The 21,722-nt window shown below is 40.4% G+C and overlaps 1 protein-coding gene across 2 annotated transcripts; it reads right to left on the bottom strand.

Annotated features, from left to right (window-relative positions):
- Positions 1-568: 568 nt before the first annotated feature.
- On the bottom strand, positions 569-17,233 carry HELB (DNA helicase B). Of its 2 annotated transcripts, XM_087764287.1 has the most exons (14): positions 16,833-16,923; positions 15,858-15,927; positions 15,149-15,523; positions 12,490-12,716; positions 10,262-11,134; positions 9,063-9,234; positions 8,118-8,259; positions 7,018-7,148; positions 5,892-5,976; positions 3,744-3,803; positions 2,955-3,159; positions 1,952-2,086; positions 1,226-1,675; positions 569-708 (listed from the first exon to the last, which is right to left on the bottom strand). In XM_087764287.1, the coding sequence occupies exons 3-14, from the start codon at positions 15,423-15,425 to the stop codon at positions 619-621; spliced, it is 2,847 nt and encodes a 948-aa protein (XP_087620413.1). In that variant the 5' UTR covers positions 15,426-15,523; positions 15,858-15,927; positions 16,833-16,923; the 3' UTR covers positions 569-618. The 2 variants fall into 2 exon arrangements, with proteins under 2 accessions (XP_087620413.1, XP_087620412.1); XM_087764286.1 differs by lacking the exon at positions 15,858-15,927 and having other exon boundaries at positions 16,833-17,233.
- Between the last annotated feature and the right edge of the window lie 4,489 nt (positions 17,234-21,722).

Genomic DNA, 21,722 nt, shown 5'->3' with positions numbered 1-21,722 from the left:
TTCTTACCAAGATTGTTACCAGCGTGTAACACTTAGCTAACGCAGCAACGGCAAGTTCTCCATCTCTTTCAAGTACAACTGGGAAAAATTTTTCATGTCCCTGATTGCAACTTTCTTGTTCTATTTATAACAAGATTAAAATCCATAATCCATCAAAGCTTAATACCCATAATTTAGAAAAATCTAAAGGTCCCTTTGTAAACTATTTTTTGGCTTGAGAGCAAACTGCAGTTTTGGCACATCTCTAACAGCTGCTCATCAATTCTGTAGCATTAGGAGATGGATACATCGTGGTATGGATAGCTACAGTCTTTAAACCCAGAAATCCCCACGTATTTTTTTAAAGGAACGTCTGGATCCTGTAAGACCTGTAAGTTCATTCTTCACCAAAACAAAAGAATGAGATGATTTTTCATCACTGGCACACCAAGGAATCTGCTACGAAAAGACAGAGCACTGAAAATATAAAAGGCTCACTTTAAAACAAGCTGTTCTTCATAGAACATGCAAATCCGGGAAAGCCTTTGAAAATCATCTGCATACCCAGCTTCTCTGTTCCAAAAATCTTGACCGAAACAGGTTCAAGAAAGGTTCATAAGGAGGGCAGTTAATTGCTTGTTAGCTTCTGAAAAGCTTCCTAGGAATCTGTTGTCCCAAAGTTAGATTCTGAAGTCTGGAAGACCCAAGCGGGGAATCTGTTACTGTTGTCTGTCAAAACAAAACAAGAATGTTATCAGAGTTTGAACCAGAACTAAAATACAGTAATGTCTTCAAAAGAAAAGCTCTTTCCCCATGACAGGGCTCAGAAATTATTAGATGTAATGAAAAAAAGCATCTGTTAAGCATGTTTGACTGTATAAACGTCAACTTCAACGATGAAATTTTATCTAAATCTTTCACAGCAGGTCAGCTCCTAAAAACTGCCTTCTGTAGACAAAGAGTAAGCTAATAGAGGCCAAGCGAGCCAATGGATCACTCCAATGAGTAACAAGATGTATAAATTTACTGCTATTAACATAACTTTTTTTTCCCCTATTAGTCATATATTACTCTGGGAAAACATCTGCCAGCCTTGACTGCTTCACCCATTACTGGTCATCTTGGAACATTATTAAATAAATAACAATAAAACAATCATAACAGTGTCCAAGCAACTTGCGGTGGTGAAAAAGAGTGCAAAAGGTTGGTTTAAGCTTTCTCAGGAAGGAGACAGATAGATACTTACAGAGGGTTTTTTCATCGCGTCCTCGGAATTCTCTGCCAGAGTTTGTTGTCTTTTACACGGACTGCGCTGCAAATTGCCCCGCTCCTCTTCTGTATTGAGAGCTGCTGACCCTTCCTGTTTCATCGAGTCGGCCAGAGGCTCAGGCGGGTCAGGAGCACCTGAAGTTACAGAAACAGCCCGAGTCTCAAGCTCTTGACTCTGCCAGCTCTTTGTCAGGGGAGAGGAAGGTTGGTTGGGACAGTTGCTCGTTTCTGCGATTGCCTCTCTCAAAAATCTCTGTAAGCGAGTTTTTCTGGGCACGTTCCTGCTAGTGACTGCTCTCCTGAGGTGCATCTCTTCAGCTATCACATAGACGCGGCAGCGTCCTCTGGTCACGGCTGTGTACACATGCTGCCAGTGCTGACGGCCAGGATTGCCAACCACGTAGACGACAGTTTTTTCCTCAGACCCCTGAAACAAACACGTTTAAGAACGCCTTACCAAAGTAAGATCTCCAGTAAGTAGTAAAAAAAAAAAACAAAAAAACAAAAAAACAAACAGACGACTTAGAAGAACAAGGAAGTTGGAGACAACTGGCGACACTCCCAAGAATATTTTCTATCCTGCGTTCAAGGAATTTCAGTTTCACAAGAGCATCTGACTCTTTCACGTGAAAATACAGTGCATTAGCAAGATAAAGCCATGAGAAAGTTTTATCAGCTGATCGATAGCTTCTTTATTTTTTACCTGAAATGTGTGAATAGTTCTGGCCCATGCATGCTTTATATGACACAGCTTCTTCAGTGCCTTGTACTTCACAGTGAACGTGGAGCCGTACGTGCTGCTGATGGTCAATAAGCGCTGTTTATCAATTTCTACATCCTAAAGAAATAGCACAAGAGCACTCAGCAGTAAGCTCCTATCCATCAGCGGTTTGATCAATGTCTATACAGCTCTCCGTGTCCGTATTCTAGGTTTCCCTGAAATTACAATAGCTTCAGCATCAACCAAGTGAAATAGTTTCAGAAGACACTAAACCCAAACGATTGCTACCTTTCACTGACCACCTTCAAGGAAAATGGTTTCACTGTACAGGGCCTACCCTAACTCCTGTTTAGTAAGAGAAATGCTGAGAAAGGCAGTTTTAACCCCCAGAAAACTAAGATTATCCTAGGGTGCAGGGAAGTAGACCAGTGAGGCCATTTAACAACTTGTTGCCACAAACGGGGAAGAGCCTGCTCGCTCCCGCCAACACTGTATGGTCCCCCTTTCCCGTGCACAAATATTGATACTTTCACTGGGCCCTCTGCTGGGTCAACTCAGCTCACTGAATCCAGCAATAAAATACAGAGTTTTTTGTTGCTGTATTTTTTTGGTCAGCTTAGTTTTCTGCCAGGGGAGAGCTCAAGCTGTGACATTAGCTTTATTCTTCACTTAAGACTATGTTTCTACCTATATCCAAAACACTACCCATTTCAATTACAACACATTTGAGTATTTACAGAATGTATTTACACTGGACATGAGCAGACCAACTGAAATACATTTTACAAAAACTTCTAGAGACTTTTTTAATTCTCCGTTACCAGTCTGCCTCTTTCTTGCCTTTCACGTGACACTTTGGCAGAACTAAATATAGATTATGGACTACAATTATAAAGTAGGAATTGTTTTGTTCTGGGGATTCAAGGAAGACTGAACCAGTTACCACTGGGCTTTTTTTGTGCAAGGTCTTGCATCAAGGACTTACCCGTGTTACGAAAAATATATCTCCGTTGCACAGTCGTTTGCCCTCCTCAGCAGCCTCTGTAGTGAGGGTGGGTTCTCCACTTCTGCAGTCATGGCGATTGGGATGCTCTCCGAAACTACAGTCTGGCAAGAGATCCTTAAGATATGTATTCCGCGTGCAGGAAATCTTGTCATCAATTTGAAATAAAAGTCGGTTTTTATGGTCTCTAGGTCAGAGAAAGAAAGAGGGAGAAATGTATTTACAAAGTATGCATTTACCATCTCTCAGTATTTCTTCTCTTTCCCCTCTCTATACTTGGGCCAGATGAAAAATCTTAATAATGTTCAAAACCGTTAAGACAGCTCACATTTAAAAGATGTTTCCTGAACTTTTGTAAAACCTTTTGGTAAAAAACAGTAATATGGAATAGCGCCGAAATCCTGCTTCCAAAAATATTTCAGAATCTATTTAGAAATCACACAGTGGCAAAAAATAATTAACCTTGAGGGTTTCTTCCAAGTTGCTTTTATGTCACTTTGAAATATTCAACAGTAACTCAAAATCCTGGAATTCACATAATGACAATTTAAATGAAAGGCAAACAGTTTACGTTATCTCTGTTCACTGGTTGAGATTACAGAACCCATCAAAGAAAGTTTTTATTATATAAATGATTTCTAGCACAAATAATCAGATCTAGATGAAATATTGAACGTTTTACAATCTTGTTTTAGGTCGTTGGCCTGGCTGTAACACTTTCAAAACCAAAGCGAGATTGTTTACAAGAAAAATTGCAGAACACTGGCTTACCTGGTTACGTGATTTGAATAGTGTTGGCAACAAAGTTCATTTATTAGATCGCAATCTTGCCTAAATCGTAAAAAATAAGGACAAAATCATGAGGTACAAAACACACAATTACATGCAATGTAACATTAGCATTGATTTATAAATAATGGAAAAAGCCCGTTTCAGCTGTGATGATCATCTATCAACAATTAAAAGCAATGGCTGATCCAGAGTTTAGAAGATAGAGCAGTAAAGGAACAGTTTTGCCTAAGTACCATAGAAAGCGAGGTAAGGATGCTTGCGATGCATACCTGGATTACCTAGATTTGGCTTTAAGATAAAGAAGAAAACTAAAGAAAAACTAAAGCCTGGATATATTATTTTCTGTCTGTGGATGTATCAGAAATGATACCCTGCAGAAAGTGGAACTTTCCAATGAGCCAAACTGTGAACCACCTGTGCTCTGCGAAAAGGATCTGGCAACTAGAAGAAGCTAAAAAGATACAGAAGTATTTGTTTTAACAGCACACCGTGAAAAACTAATGACTATACCCTTGCAGAGGAGCTAACAGACTGATAAAACGGGAACATCCTGGCGCCAAAGGCTGGGTGACGGCCAAAGAAGCACGAAGTCAGATAAAACTGCAGTAACTGGGTGAAAGGTAAAAGTGGCGAGGGGAGATCGCGACCACCGACCCAATTCAAGACCGGAAAGGCTTGCCCCCCCGCACACCTGAACGGAGCGTGCGTGCTCATTTGCATAGCAAGCGAGGCTAATTTAAATACGGCAAACCAATAACACATGAAATGTTAATCACCAACCAAGAGGTGTACATTTGGGCGGCTTTATACTGATCATGTAGCAAGATAACTATTTTGTAGTTTTGTACGGAGGCGTGCTAGCTTTGTGGAACCGCCACCTGGCACCCGTCTTTGTGCGCAAACGTGAATAAAATACCTCTGCTCTGTGCGTTAATTGCCATTTGCACACCAGGTTAACGGCCACGCTTTTGGGACAACAAAAAGTCAGAAGATTTATTTGCTTTTTAAAGATCTGGAATTTTAACTTCTAAATGCAGATTAATTACCTATAAATATATTCTAGAAGCATCTTATGTGGAAATCCTTAATAACAGTATTGTACCCAAATGCAGACTGGAGGAATAAAATTGATTTCAGAGTTACTCAACATTCACAACAAACACGTGAACTAGCTAAAATTTATAAATCCCTTATTTGCGCACTAATAACCTGTGAATAGTGGGTGTGTTTTAATTGCTGAGAAAAGGTTCTTCACAAATAAAAGTGGAAGAGTTTTTTCTTAAGTACCTTTCTGTGCAGAAGCGTAAGTTTATGGATCGTTGGTACTACTGGACATTACATTTATCCCTTCAGTGTTTCTGTGAGGCCATCCATACTATTCACGCTCCTGTGATGGTTCACGTTATCAGTAATTACTAACCTTTCCAATCTCTCTTCCAAACGTGTTAGAGGCCTACACCCAACCTCTTCTTAAACGATGAGTATTGTGCTTCCAAATATCCAAACTGCAGGCATTCACCAGTGCCCAGCAGGAGCACTAATGCCCATCAGCTTATATGACTAAATCTGGCCCTTGTCACATGGTCAAAATTCAAGTATCTTCTGTCATCTGGTCAACGTCCACCCGTGACAGAAGCATGTATAGACAGTAGGTTTTATGTTCCATCACGCACCCTGGAATTCACATCTGCTACGATGGCATATGTTTGAACATGGACATTTCTTTGTATTTTGCGTGTTCCTCCTGCAATCAAGCCCTCATCTTTTGCTTCTGAAGAACACTGCACTGTTAGCAAACACCAGAGCACAGGCTCTCAGAGAATCTACTACAAAATCTGACCACTGACGTCCATCCTTTGTTTCTTTAACATCAACAGTACAGATGAACATGAACACAAAGGCAGAAATCACGGTGCAAAGTAACAATAAGCTTATAAAAAAATGAAGCAACTCCCCATGGAGAGACTGGGGGCAACCTGAAGGTACAGGAAAATACTCCTGGCCTGTTGCTCTCTCTAGTAATTTTATGATATTGCCACTAGTCTCTCCAACTCAACACATTCAGCTATTTTTAGATTGTGGCTGCTAGCAAGGATTTTTTCAATGTCTGCCTGCATGCTCCGTTACCTTCTGAAAGCAATGAACTGCGATTGTTTGGCATCCTGCAATCCTGGTCCTCTTTTAAGTAAAGTCTTTATGGCAGTTTGCAAACCTGTTTTAGAAGACATAAAAGGTAAGGCGTAAAAATATGCAGAACAAACAATTTAAGAAAGAAAAACATAATTCAATATGAAATTGCCTTTGCTTATTTCTTGCTTCAATGACATTTCAACTTGTTTAAAACAACAACAAAAAAAACCCCACACAAACCACACCCCCCCACCAAAAAGCCCCACACCACAAAACACCCACATATATACGCCTCCCAAAAAGTATCATGCAGTTATCCCACTATTAAAATCTGAGACACAAGACTGCTATGGAAAGAAAGAAATTCTTATTTCTCTGTGTTACAACAGCTGTAGAGAGCGTATTTTTCATGCAAAATAAGGTTTTGATACAGCACATTAAAGAGGTAAAGCTAGAACATTTTTAAGCCACAGACCTATACATTTAGATTTCACAGAAGAAATCCATTTTTAGTATTCTGTCTGCCAAGTAAGTTACTATAGTAAGACAAGGTGATAATATTAGCACTATTTTTTTCCCACATCCCCCTTGAAGCGTTTTGATGCATATGAAGTAGAGGCCACTCAGTCCACTTATCTAATAAAGGCCAAAAAACCAAAAACAATGGCCCTGACCCCAAAACATTTTTAAAGAAATACTGCTGCCGCCTCTGCTTCCATTTTCCTAACTTGATTCTAGAGTTGGGAGCACATTCCTGTCCAACACACCATCCTGTTACAGTTGCTGTTGACTCAAATGATTCACCTCTGAAAAATTTAATCTTTTAAGGTTTGACAGCTCCAACTACAACATAAAAAGACGATCACATTTGATTACAGTGATGGAAGCTGTATCACCCCCATTTCAAAATGTAACTGGTGAGCTGGAGCTCTACAGCATATCCTTTGCACTTACAGGTCTCGCTGTGTGCACTTACAGAAGGCAAAAGATAAACTATGAATCTAGCATTTAAATTTATACCACAAATAAAACCAGACTAAAATATTCCTGAAATGTTAGTTCCAGCCAAATAGTCTATGCTTTATCAAAGGGAAAGTCAGGATCACAAACTGTACACACGTACTGTCACAGCCCCCACCGGCAGGCAAAGCAATAAGAATGAATTTCTTCTCTGGGCTTGGCATTGACATTTCCTCATTCCAATCAGAAACTTTCAGCACCTCATCAAATTCAGGAAGCTTCCGGTGAGAGATTCTTGAACAGAGCAATGGCGGGAAAACAGAAAAGAAAAATTATTTCTAGTTAAAGGATTCCAGTGTATCATCACCTGCATCAGCCTGAAGTTCACCATTTATAGACTTTTGGTCATCTAAACTACATACACCGAAAGCTCTTTCTTCTGAGCATAACTTAATTTCACATTAAAAAAATTGGTAATTTATTCTCTAAACCCTTCAGCACTGCAGTAGATACTTAATATTACCCACACAGTTCTTCTCATGGGACCAGACTGAAGTAACACAGAAGTGTTACCCAAAAAAAATGACTGTGTGTAAAACACTTAGTAGTTCTGGACTTCTTGCAAATGTTCAGAATGTTCTCAAGTTCCAATCAACATCAAGAGGTCCTGGGCACTCGGACCTAGATTTTGTTGTTTGAAGTTTAAAAAAGAAATCATGCACTGACAGTAAGCAGGATTATTTCCAGACCAAAAGTAATGCCAATGCTGGAAACATTTAGAGGATCTAGGTATTAGTACAGCAAAAAATAAAAAGAAACTATGATTTAATGCCCCTTGACATCCAAACTCTCAATGTAATTCAGCCTGTTTTAGCTGTTGTCACACTTACCAGCAATGTCTTTAAAGCCTCCTTCTTAGAGAAGCAACTCTAAGTCATTTCAGATGGCATGAAGTGATTTGTGCACGCGCAACTCATTGAAAACGACAGAGAGTATTTGACAGTGAAATACATCCCATAAAATTCAGGAGTATTCCAGTACACACATTCTTTTTGTCCAATACATATACTCCCGGAAAAATTTGTGGGGTTTTGTTGTTTTGGGGGTTGGTTTGTTTGTTTTTAAAACCAGTGTTACTGATTTTGAGTAAGAAACTCTAACAGAAGCAGTACTATAGAGTCAAATCTGGATGCACTACTATTTTGCAGGTAAAGGACCAGGCCTGCTACAGGAATGCTTCTTACATACATAAGGAAATCCTACCTTGATGCATTATCTACAATTAGTTGCGATTCAGCTCTGTGATTAGTTCGCAGTTCCACAGAAAAGCCTCTTGATTTTAGACCCTCAAAGATGTCAGCTAACATGTTTCCTGGGTCTATGCTCGGTAGCTGTCTAGTATCACCTAAACAGAATGCAAATTAGTATTTCTGAGAAGCAGTAATAGATAATCTGTTAAAAACTGTCTCAAAAAAACGACTGGAATTAATAAATACTCAACCCTCTACATAGTAACATGCTTCCTCAATACAATTCACATGAAATTAAACTTTCAAGAACCTAAGAAACTTTGTCTGGGGACTCAGGCTGGAGCGTAGTTTAAATTTTTTGTATTACTCACTCAGTAATGCCTTACTAGCAGGTGCAAATCACTCTGCATGATGAACACTGACAGTGATCACATCTTATTCAAACACATTTTGAAAGTTACATATTTAAAAACAAATGCCATAAATGGCATGCCAAAAAGCAAAACCCTGAGGAAGCAGAAAAACTTGATTTTACACTTCTTTGTTTTCCTTTCTGAGTTAAAACAAGATGATCCTAGCATTAAGAATGACATGAAACCTCCCTTCTAACACGTGATTAATATGCTAACACTAGCTTCTTGAAATTTAAGGAAATCAGAAAAGTTTTCCAGTTGCAAGATGTAATAAACTACCACATGGAAGTCATAATACTTTCAGAATCGGACAAAACACTGCTAAACAGAGAAGAGAGATACTGATGCTTTCACACTGACAGTTGAGATGGAAAACTGTCTATCTCATTTGACCTTACGAATAAGCAGAAATATCCAAATACAGAACAATGTAACATTCTGGGGGTTTTAAGAGACGCAGGGAAACCAGCGGCAGCTCTGATACTTCCACTGTATACTGCGTATTATTAAATATCATATAATGCTAAATTTGCTGTTTCACTTACCTAGAATAATAAGTTTGGCAAGCTCAGCATGCTCACACAAGAGTTTCAAAACTAAACTAAGAACGTGTACAGACACCAAACTTCCTTCATCCACAATCAGAATCGTCACAGTAGAAAACTTCCATGGCTGTACTTGTTCTCTCTGCCTCCATGACTTAAAACTATAGATGATCTAGAAACAAATCAAAATAAATCAAGCTCTGACACTAATCAACTGTAAACAACTGTCTTATAAAGGTAGCCAGAGTGTGTGATATCTTCTAATGTTGTATTTAGAGCTATTATCTGAAATTCTGAACTTTAACCTGTAAAGACTCAGAGGACTCAACCGTTCAGTCTTATTTTCCTCCTTGGTGAAGACATCTCTAGCTGAGGTTATCAACACTTACATAAAAGCACAGAAATGAATCCTTTTTTTTCTCTGCAGGGACCCTAAAGGACGTAAGATCAGTCATGTGGTTGCTCCGTAACAGAACACCTCCTACTATGACTTGCTGACATAATAAATCCCCAGCATTGCATGGGGAAGGGGAACAGGCAACTATCCAATCCCCAAAGGTAAAACAGGCCCACAGTACTTATGTTATTATAATTTTGATTTATACAGCATATTGCACACCCCCAACGTCTTCTTGGCATCTTCCACTACCTAGGACAACAGAGACTTGACCCAAGTTTATTAACAAAGAGTTTGCCTTCTACTTTTTTCCTAAAAAAATTTGCACAGCATTTAACAGTAATTAAGAAAACTCTGTCTGAATTAAATTTATCTCATTATTCAACCCCAGGCTACTGATCTCTTCATGTATGTGCAGGTATCAGTATGATTGCTAGGCAAAAGGACACTATACAACAGTTCTGCCATCTAGAAAGTATTTGTCTTAATTAAAAAAAAAAAAAATCAACAAAACTGAGACACTAAAAAGATCAGATGCCCTAGAAAGGCACAAATGAGATGTGTATAAACAGAAAAAACCCAAAAACAACAACAACAACAAAAAAACCAAACTTACAGCGAATAACATATTTCAAATGATTGATTTATGACTCCCCAAAACGTAACACTGACTTTCAAATGCTGACAAGCTGTACCTAAGCACTATCATGAATAGCTACACATTTCATAAGGAAAGTTCAATAACAACCTTTTTTAAAAACAAGAATGGACAATGCCAAAAGGTCAAAAAAAAATTCCTTACCTGATGCAGTGTATATGCAGGAAGCTTAGTTTTTTCACTCAAAAGGCTTGCCGCCCTCCCTGTAGGTGCAGTAAATAGTACATTCAAAAATTTTTTTGTGTACATATTCTCTGACTCCCCATGATTATCAAAGGTATTCCATTCCTCGGATGCATCCAGGTCTTCTTCAAAGTCCTTAGAAGCAGCTTCCACTTCTTTTTCCATCTGCTTTAAGTGACGAAAAAGGCAGCTAACTATTGTACTCTTCCCAGAGCCTCCTTTTCCACTTACGATTGTGACAGGATTAGAACAAATCTTTTCCATAGCAATCACCTGATCCAAGTCTACCTCTGCTTTACTTTGGGTATCAAATGTAGACCCCACTTCCTTTTCAGGAAAGTGATTTTCACAGCTATGATTGTCTGGACTATTTTCCTTCAGATGTTCCATTTCATGAGCCTGGGTAACATTCATTTTGTTATCTACCATTTCTCTTGATGCCTCAGAAACGTTAAGTATCTTTCTCACATCAACATCCAGTTGCCACGAGTGGTCTGACAGAAGGTCACCTATATACCTTGCAATGTCTTTTTCAGATTTGTAAAGATGAGGCAGAAACACTAGTTTTTTCTCCCTAATCACTACATTCTGATCTTTCAAAAATTCAAGAGACTGCCAAACATGCTCAATGGACATATCTTTAGATACAAAACGAGCTAATTCATCTTGATCTTCATAAGTGTGTCCCATTTCTCTACACTGTTTCTTGAGTTGATCATACAGAATTAATGCATTCTTCTGCAAGTCAGGAATCTTCCAGAGGAGATGTTCACACTGACAGAAGGCGGCCCACGTTGCCTCGCAGTAAGAAAGGTTCAGTTCCCTATAGGTAATCTTCTCCCCAAAAAGAATAAAAGCAAACACATATTTATTTCAGAAGATGTTAGCCTCTTGCTGAATAACATTCCTCCTAGTAAAGACAACTTGCGATTCAGAGGGTGGAAGTCTACAAAAACGTATGTATTTTTCATCAGGTATGAAGTGATATTGCTTTTCAAGCTATATGAAAGCAAGATATTTAAAAGTAAGATGGAATGATAATTCCTCTCAGTCACCCTTCTGTATAAAACAGAAACTTTAAAAATCAAAAACCTGGTGCAGAAGTTGGGTGTTAGGGAGAACTTGTGCACACCTAATTAGCACAATTTCAAGTAAAGGCACAAAAACTGTAGAAACAGAGCATAGGAAAGGCATTAGCCAGAATACTGTACCCAGTTCTGAACATGCTACTTCAAGAAATACACGACCTTTACAGAGACTACCACAAAATAGTGAAAGACTGAGATGTGAAAAAAAAGATAAACTATTGAGGGAAAGAAAAATGCATTGGACTTGCTGAGCCATAAGAGAAAAAGCTAAAGAGAGTCTTCAAGCAATAAAAACACTGCAGTGAGAATGCAAGTCCTTGGTACAAGAAACAAGTCTATACTGCATCAAGGAACAGACAAATTGGACATCAGAAAAAGCTTTTTAAAGGGAAGGATGTGAAACACTGGAATGTATTGGCTAGACTGCTGAATCTCTGAAATTGGAGGTCTTAAAGACAAGCCAGAATATCTGTCAGTAAAAGCACTGGGGGGGGCTGAAGCAGAGGAATTAATTAATCACATTTCTGAACTATTAAGCTACAGCTCCCATCTGAGGTACAGGAGTGCTAAGGCGAGGTGCAGCAGCAAAGTCGCACAGCAAGAGTAGCAAAGGAAAACAAGAAGGTAAGCAGCAACTGTGAATCCCATTTTAAAAAAAAGGATAACAACTAGACCAGATGACCTATTACAGAGTAACTTTCCTACCTTACTGGGAAAACATAGATACTGTTCTATGTATTAAGAACAGAAAATCTCATTTGCCAGTATAAAACTGAACAGTACAATTGAGGGTTTTAAATTAGTTTTCTTACTTTTGGCCCAACTACCTCAAGTATTTAATTTTCTGTTCCTTGTAGAAAAGACTAAGCAAATGGCTGTAACAAAACCACCTTTAAAAGCCTTCTGAGACTGATTTATTGTAGACCAACTGGGGGAAAAAAAAAAAAACTTTGCTAAAACTGAGTCCAGTAAATTAAATGAACTAGCTTACCTCCTACCAATGCCCAGTTAATATACTGAACGTAAATGAAACAGCACTGTATTCTAATGAAGCTCAAATGTAACAACACCACATTTTTTACCCTGCTTAACATTACTTACCCTGCTGAAGCCAAGTTTCCATGGCTCATTCTTTAATATCTCATCCAACTTTCTTAGCATCTTGTCTTGACAATGTACTTCCTCACCATCCGTACCATCGTTTTCTTCAGTCTTTCTTTGCCAACACACCATATTCAACAGACAGCAAAAATGGCGTGGGAGAAGAACTGGCAAGTATTCCAGTATCCTTGGAAAAGTCAGAGCTACCAATACTGCCTTTCCTGCAACTGTATGCACCATAAACCAAAAAAGTTTTAAGCAATATACAAACATATTTGTACAGACAATTTAAATTGACTCTGGCTCTTATTCTTCTGCCTCCCCTACATCCAATACATCCCTAATTTCTTTGTTTCTTATTCTTTGTCATACTTTTCAAATTCTTTTAAAGTCCGTTTTCCCTGCACTGCCTTGGGAAAAAAAAATATTAACAGATAACAGATAAAAACTGCAACTAAATGTACTCATTTGGAAAATACATATTATACATTTGGTTTAAACGGACTACTCAATAGCATTTTGTAGAATGTCAGTTCAGACCTTACCATGCTTGCCTCTCCTATCTAAAGATAATTTTCACGCAGATGTACAGAATAACATTTGAAATCCAAAACAAGAAAACTGGCTTCTAAATTTGTAGTATCAGACCAGTACAGGAACTCAGGAAAACAGCGCTCTCCACTGGCTTTCTCAATGACCCCAAACTTAAGCTATCACTTTCCCTGTTTGTATCAGTCTTGGGATCTGCAAAAGGGGGATAATGAAACTGATCTGCTCTATACCTTGCTTTAAAAAACAAATTTTGGAAGAAAGTGAGACTTTTAGAAGTTTTACCTCTTCACAGGAAAAAAAAAAACCATGCCATTTTTAATGGAGTGTTAAGGAAAGTTTATAATTCCAAATTTAAAACACACATTTTTCTTCAGTTAAGTACTTTCTGATCACTGTCTGACCTACAGAAAGGCAAAGATAAAACCTTTTCCCTTTCAAGCAAATACTCAATTTAGAAGTGGAGAATCAACACACACTTCTTCTAGACAAAAGTATCATGAAGGCTCGAGTAACAAACTGCTCAAGCCCATAAAAACGACAACCAGGAAAAAGCAACAATAGTAATAGTAACAACATGACACACAAGGGGGTGGGTTGTTGTTTCTATTGCCCAATGACAGAGAAAGAAGAAAGCTTAATTTGTGTCAAAGTCATTTAAGTTAGATATTAGGAAAAATCTGCCAACTAGAAGAACAGGATACCTAGACACACCGTGCAGTCTTCAACACTGAAGAGTCATGAACATATTATTCAAGCTTCAATCAGAAATGATCCATTATCCCATTAAAACTCAAGCAACAAACTAGATCTGAGATTCTACCACTGTAGATTCCCATCTCTTTGTGGTCATGAAAAGATTTAAAGTCTGTAACAGGGGTTAAGAACTTCTACCGTTACAAAAACACAACAAAAAGCCTGAAGTCCATAGAACTGTGAAAATTTTCCTCTCCTTACACATGTGATTTGTAGTAAAGTCTAGCAGAAGCTATGAACTCTCCTGTCAGACATGATCTGACCTCCAAAACAGTCACCTCCATCTTTTCACCTGCCACTGCCCAGCAAACCAAGTACTGGAAGACTTCGTAGATAGACCCAACCTGTCTGTACAGATTTATGCACAGTTGCGGCTCAATTTAAAAGACCTCCTCCAATTCAGAGTACTGAGTCCCACAGCACTGACACCTAAATGGCTCTGTACAGCACCAACCCAGGACTGCCTATGTCCACGTCAGGAATGTGGCATAATGGAAACAGATCATCAGAGCAAAACAAAAAAGCTAGTGCTGAAGACACATCCCAGACGTCTTGACTTTCTGTATTTTGGTGTTTTGCTTTAGACAAGTCTGGTCCCAAAGACTGAATGCCCATCAGGGGTTGGAATACCTTAGGTGTGCAACTGGAACACTCCTTTTGCGTTTCATCCAGCAGGAATACGGTCAATACTTTCAGAGACTGCAGCACAACAGGGACAAGAGGGATGCTTGCTTCAACAGCACGCTCCTGATCCAATCTCTAACGTTCATGTAGTCACACCAACATAGTCCACAACAGGATCCTCAGCAGTCCTGAACCATCGCCATGTGGAGATACTCCGGTGTTTCTGCACTATGCTCCCCAGCCATACCTATCTGTTGGTGGGCAGGATTCAAATGCACTTAGATAGCCTATTTAGTGCAGCTGATTTGGACCACACTGAGCTCATTTACCGTTCCCCTGCACTACAAAGAAGCAGCTATACTATTTCTGAACACATATTTGTCCTAAAAAGCCATACCACCATGTTTAAGCCGTGCTGAACCCATTTTTAATAAGCCTTGTCGTATCTGAATACAGCCAGCACCAGTGTCTTTGCATTCCTAGCACAGACAATTCTACTTAGTAAGCCTACAGAATTCGGAAAATTCCCTATGTGTTTCTAACTGTATGCCTATCTTTAATTGGTCAGCTGTCCCACTGTCCTCAAATTTAAAAAAAAAAAAAAAATCTTTGCATGTTCAAAATTCATTTCAATATATACTTCACATGAAGACATGTTAACTTGAACACAGTACCTGAGATAGAACTCATTAGCTTATAAAACAATCAAAATAGCACAGGATATACCTACATGATTTTGAAACATAGTAGAAGATGTCATAATGCTTGGTGTCTCTTTGTTTCTTCCCCGTCTGTAACTGTGAAACTTGGAACTGTTTTAGTATTTCTTCAAGATTTCTAAAACTCAGCATGGACTCCATAGGAAGCCAAGTAAAAAACTTTTCTTTAAAATCCTCAGGAACGGCACATTCCGTAAGAAAGAGTGAAAAGACTTGTCGATTGTTTTCTTCTATATCAGTCCGCAGAAAATATGATGGATATCCTTGCACAAAGTACTTCAACCCCATTTTTTTAGCTTTAACATTAACTCTCCACCAAGGGTCAACTAATGGAAAACGTCCAACTACTTCATACTCCTTTTTGGACTCGTCTTCTTGTATAACAACTGAATCATTAAAAAAAAAAAATTGTTAATTGATAGTCATAGAGATTAAAAGTTTGGTTTGATTAAAAGAGTTTTATTTGTTCAAAGCTTATTTTTGTCTTTTGTATAAGTTGCAGTAGTACAAGTGAAGCAGGGGTTTTCATAAACTTCCTGACGTCAGTCTTTCCAGTAGTATTTAAAAACCAAAGCAAAACCAACCTCACAAACAAGCACTAGAACTGCTTCCCTAAGTGTCAGAACTACGAAATTAAACTTGTGTATGAATATTTATTAAGCCAATTAAACACACTGGCATATGGTTTAATATTACACCGCTTATGCCAAGTCAACTTACGCCATGAAGCGCTGCATCATGGTGCCTGCATGCTCTTCAGATACATTTGTATACCGAATACTTCCTGTAACTGAAACCACCAGAATGATAAGCAGTTTATATAATAAACTCTTAACATTTTCTATGACCCGGTTTGCCTCCTCTTTCCATCATCTTTCCCTCACAAAAATTAATACACCATTCCTCGATCCACGACTGGGGACCAAATGCTATGACCAGAACAAAGCAGCACCTACGTTTAGCAGGACCTCTTTCTCACCAAACCAGAGTACCAGCAGCTCTTAGGTCTATAACAACTTGTCTATTTCTTTTCCCCTTGTTACTTCGCTCAATTTAGCCATTTTTAAGACAATTTTTGGATAAAACATTCTTGCCAGGCAGAAGTTGCTCCAATGTCACCAGCTTTCTGAGTACTAAATAGAAAGCAGGGAATCATCAAGGTCAAGTAACACTCTTATACGTCATAAAAGAAAAACCAATGCATTTTTTTTGTGCTACGTTAACTTGAATGGAAAAACTTTTGTTTTCTTACTGCTGCAATACCGTGGCCATACAAAAGCGTGAATTACACGACCCTTCTACTACCTGCACGAGATTTATCACCTATTTCACATCATTTTCGCTTTACTTGCAATGAACTCAGTGACCGGGCAAGGAGCGAGCTTCGGTTTCGTTTCCTTTGAAAACATTCCGCATGGGCAGACCAGAGCCTCCCGACGCCGGCGAGGAGGCTGCCAGGCCCAGGACCGAACCCGCGGGAGAGCCGCTTCTCCACAAGCGCCCGCGCACTTTGCGCGCCGCCGCCACCCCCGCAGGGCCGGGCCCGGCGCAGAGGCCGGGGGCAGCTCACTCGGTTCACACGCAGCGCCCCGGGCCGAGCCCAAACCCGCCCCCGAGGGAGGCCGCGGGCAGAGGACACCGGGGGCCCCCCGCCCGCCCGCCGCCCAGCCCCACTCCGCTCCCGCCGCCCCTCACCGGCTCGGCGCGGGGGCAGCGCGGCCTGCAGCTCCGGCCCGGAAGCCTCCAGCAGCGCAGCCTCCGCCAAGTGCGGCTCCTCCTCGGCCTCATCCTCGGTCTCCTCCTCCGAGCCCCCCGCCGCCGCCCGCCGCGGAGGCAGCAGCACCCCCCACAGCTCCACCACCGCCGCCGCCGCCCCCCGCTGCCGGCCGGCCACCGCCATGCCGCCCCTGCGCCGCCACCTCTCCGCGGGATCCCTCCGCCCGCCCCGCGCCCGGCCCTCCCACAGCCCCGCGGCCGGCGCGGAAGGAGACGTCGAGCGGGAGGGCGCGGGGCGGTCAGTGGGGACGGCGGGTGCTGTGCGGCGGGTGCTGTGCGGCCGCCCCCGCCGGGTGTCGGTGCTGGCCGCGGCCCCGCTCTGCCCCCGGCGGTGGCGGGGCAGCCTGAGGAGGCCGTGCCGCCTCTGGAGGTGCGGGCCTCGTGGCCGCTGGAGCCCGGCGGTGAGGGAGCGGGCGGCGGTGAGGGAACGGGTAATGCACGACGCTGGCGCCTGTGCACCGCGGGGCAGAGCGTGGGCAATTGCGGTGTGACCGCTGAGGGGTGGAAGGAAGGCGCTGGAGGTGCGCAGGGCTGAGCCCTGACCCCCGGCTCTCGCCCCGCCATCGTTTGTACTCCTCCCTTGGTGCCCTGCTGCAGAAACACTGCCTTTTTTCATAAATCGGGTGATCATTCTGTGTCCTTACATGACCCTGATCACAAAACCATCAAATCATAAAATCAGATTTCCGATACATCCCATTGTATTCCACCCCTCAAAGTCGTATAATGCTATGTATAACTGGAAAATCGTTTTCCAGGAGGTCCTCATCTAAAACCACCCATACTTCCCTGTATTGTAACCCAGGCAGTTCACATAGCTGCCTAGTCTTCGCTTTTGTTCAACACTGCAGATCTTTGCCTTTTCTGAAACTTGTATCAAACAGTAGTTTTGTGTTTTCTTGCAGCTCGTCGATGAAAATACCAAGCCGAATCATATTTAGTATTGATCTCTCCTGAAGTCCACCGGAAATCCTGCTATTGGGTGATGAAAGCAAGTATTTTTAGGATCTGTTTTAAACTGGTTTTCACTGGTTAGTAGTTAACAGGTTAATAGTTGCCATGTTATTATGTATCTCTACTTTTTTAACAAAATGTCACATAGTTGTATTTCTGCATGTTCACCTCTATCAGCTAGTATATGTTTTCATGAAAGAATTAAATCAAGTTTGTTTGATAAGGTTTATTTTCAAAAAATAAAATTCATTTTGCTAACTCTTGTGTTTTCATTGCCCCCCTCATTATTTTTTTGTATTTTCTTCCAGTTTCTCCTTTGTTTTGTTTTGGACTGATGTCACACTAACTAACCTGGAGGCCACTATGGATGTCTTGCTGCCATTTCAGAGTACTGGCACGCAGGTTAAAGGAGAGGCAAAAGCAGTAGGTGCTGGTGCAAAGGCTGGTGGATTCTTCCACTTGAAATTAAGTAACTGGGCGTTTTTGCAGTCCAGACCAAAGTGCAATGTAGAAATGCCCGATATTACACTAAATATAATGTACCAGTCTAGGCACAGCAGCAGATAGTTTGCCCAGCTTCTGAGTAGCTGTCAGCAGCATAGGCATACCCTTTAAAACAGTAGCAAAGGTTGTTTGTACATACGTTTAGAAAAAGTGATATATAATAAAATAGATCAATATACAACATTTCCTTTTGGTCTAAGCTAAAAGAGACACGATCCTGTTTCACGTTGTTTCATGACGCCTTCCCATGCATGATCCAGGAGGCCCTCCGCCCACAGGACTGCCCTACAAAGAGTGGCTCTCCCTTCGCCAGCTCCCTCCTTACAAAACTGAGGGGGCTTCAGCTCAATCACACAGAGGAGCGTGGACTTTCCCTCTGTCCTGGCATGGTCTTCTGCCACTTCTCCATTTCTGGGAATACCTATCTTACTGTGTCAAGTAATATCTATAAAAAGGCAGAGACATGGAAATACAACTTTTATGATTTTTAAAACCAGCCACCAGTCTCATGCAAACCTAGAGTCTTGAAATAGTTGTTTTCAGTTCTTGTGTGAGTTAACTTTAAATAATGGTATTCTTTCTCCAGCTTAATTCACAGATAATGAAATAACTCCTTTACATGGCAGGCTAAGAACACATGGCCTATAAAAGGGAGACAGGAGAAGGGACAGAGACATTCATGTTAATTTAAAAAATCTAAAGCATTCGCTTACTGAAGTTCCTAATGGTGTTATGCAGTGATACATTTGAATCAGTTGCTTCAAGATACTTTTTTCTTATGCAACATCATTTCACATTTAACTGTGTGTTTGTGTAAGTGAAACTGGATGTCTGAGTGCCCCAGTCTATTCTGAAAATACAAATTTAATACCATATTCAGCAAGCCTGACTCTAGAATTTCCTTGTCTTTCTGCAGTCCGTACTATACATGCTGAATTCCTGCATGGTGTCTTACATTTCCGTTCCTCTTTGTCATTCAATTAAGGAAATACTCTATTTTGTAAAGACTGAGGAACAGATACTGAGGGTTAGATACATCTTGATTATGAATGGCTTTCTGTGTGCCCAGCTTTAAATAGGTAAGCCTTGGTTTTCCAAAATGTCACTATTTGCTGGTCAGGTGAAGTAAGATTCGTTTTCTAGAGCTCGGTGGTCAAACACTGAGAATTAGAGAATCCTCTCGAAAATTTGGGACTAAATGATTTGCTCATCTGCCCAGTGTAACCAAGTTTAAGGTTCCCATCTGCTTGGTTCTCTTGCCTCCCCTTACACAATACTACTACCGATGCAGTTAGAGAATAGAAGCCAAAGTAAATCTTTGCTTTTATGAAGTCAGTGGTAAAATTGTTAACTCTAATACAAGAAGAATTCCATCCATGGAAGTCGTATTATAAGAGTGGAAAAAAAAAAAAAAGAAAAAAGCAGGTGTATAGATTTAGAGATTTACAACACATATGTGCAAGAAAAGATGGTTAAACATTAAAAAACAGACAAACACAAGACCAGGAGATTGAGTCAAAAATTACTCTGTCATGAAGGTTTTAAATCATAGTTTGAAAAATACTTTGAAGTCTTAGATCAGCTTTGGAGACTAGCTTTTTCTCCATCATGTCTCACTTTAAATTTCACCCCAAAACCCAAGAATGTACAGTAAAAGGAAAACACGCTTTGACAACCCTATGATTTTACCTTCTAACGCACCATAATATCACTGCCATGGTAATTCATGACTCCTAGAGTATAATCTGACTTGACACTAAAGAAGTTATTACTCTTCTGTCCATGGGGAAAAATCTGTTTATAAATTTTAACTCAATATTGCTGCATTCAGTGGGAAAAAAATCCAAAGCCCTAAAAAGCAAATAGTCACAATGAACAAGGAGAGATCATTTGCACCGTCTCTTACTGCTTTGTGTCTTGACACACAAGCAAGTTTTCACTTAATAAAAAGTATGCACATATAAATCTCCATCCTTTAAATGGTTATTTGAAATCCTACTCCAAGAACAATTTTCAGAACATTCTGCCAGGTACCATTTATACACTGAATGATTATATTTATGCCAGCCTCCAGAATTAAATAAGACTTGCTACATTTGTTAGTGTTGCCCCACGCTAGACATCCCCTTTGAATGGATGACTAGCAGCTCATCTTTGAAGCTGAGTAGGATCAGGGGGGGATCCCCCAGTCTCAAATTCGTTTGGATATTCATTGCTCCCTGATACTCTGCTGGGATTCAAGAGAGTCCTCTCTGCCGAACTCCAAAAGTTAAGTCTGAGTTTGCCATCCAGGAGCATCAACTGGAAGCCCTCAGAGCATGAAATTAGGTGATGTATCTATCTAGCACAGCAGGAGGCAGGAGTAGCAGAGAGAGGTTTAAACTTTCATTCCTCTTGAGATGGAAGGGTTTCTTTTTTCCCCTATGATCTTTCAGGGTGCCGTAGAGGAATCATCTCCACAGCAATACTTTTGAAGAAGGAAAATTATGGACAAGAGCAACCCAGCCTAGCTGCCTTTTGGGATGCTATATTCAAGTGGTGGACCCGAACGACAGTGAGCTATCCTTACTGCTAGTAATGAGTTTCCTGGAAGATGACATGAGGCCCAGGAATTGTCAGCTACCACCAGCATGACCTAATATTAGAGGATGGTGATTTTGGAGATCTAGGGATCCCATAAACAGGTGCCAACATACGGAAGCTTTTGGAGGGTGGTGGCTAGTGAAAAGGAGCTGTAAATTGACTGCAGATAAATTAAAACTGTTACTTACCAGAGTTTCTCATGTGAAATCTCTTTGCAGCTGGATGACACTTCTATAGAAAAGGCAGAAAGTGATAATTCCACAGACATTGTTTTTTCCCCAGACAATGAATTTCAGAAGATGTCAAACATGCCATGAATGAGATATGTATGTCTCACCGGCTTTATTAAGTGTCGAACTAGCAGAACTTGAGACATATGTAAACATTAAAAAAAAAAAAAGGGCGAGAGTTGTTATAAGAACATCATATTGCAGCATACTTAATCATTGTCTAGAAGAGGGGCTTTCTGAAAACTTGAGAGTTGGAGGATAGATCCCTCTGGTCAGGACAGATATAGTGATTTGCCTTGGAACTCTGCCAACAGAAACTATAGCATTAGCAATCATGTTGAACTCTGCTTGGAAAACATGCTTGGCATTATCAGAGCTTTAGGAAGCAAGACAATTTATTTGCGTTTAATTCAAAGTTCTGACACAGGACTGCTCTCTGTTAAAGGCTTCAGAAGAATCTAAAAACCAACACAACCTTTTCATTATCCAAAAAAACCAGATGAAGTCTTGATGCAGTGTGCAGAGCAAATGGTTTGAA

This window comes from Nipponia nippon, unplaced genomic scaffold, assembly GCF_047370975.1.
Source record: "Nipponia nippon isolate SJK-2023a ecotype South Korea unplaced genomic scaffold, ASM4737097v1 scaffold_3, whole genome shotgun sequence".
Classification (NCBI taxonomy): domain Eukaryota; kingdom Metazoa; phylum Chordata; class Aves; order Pelecaniformes; family Threskiornithidae; genus Nipponia; species Nipponia nippon.
Note: the sequence above shows the minus strand (reverse complement) of the source record. Positions and strands in the feature narration are given on the sequence as shown.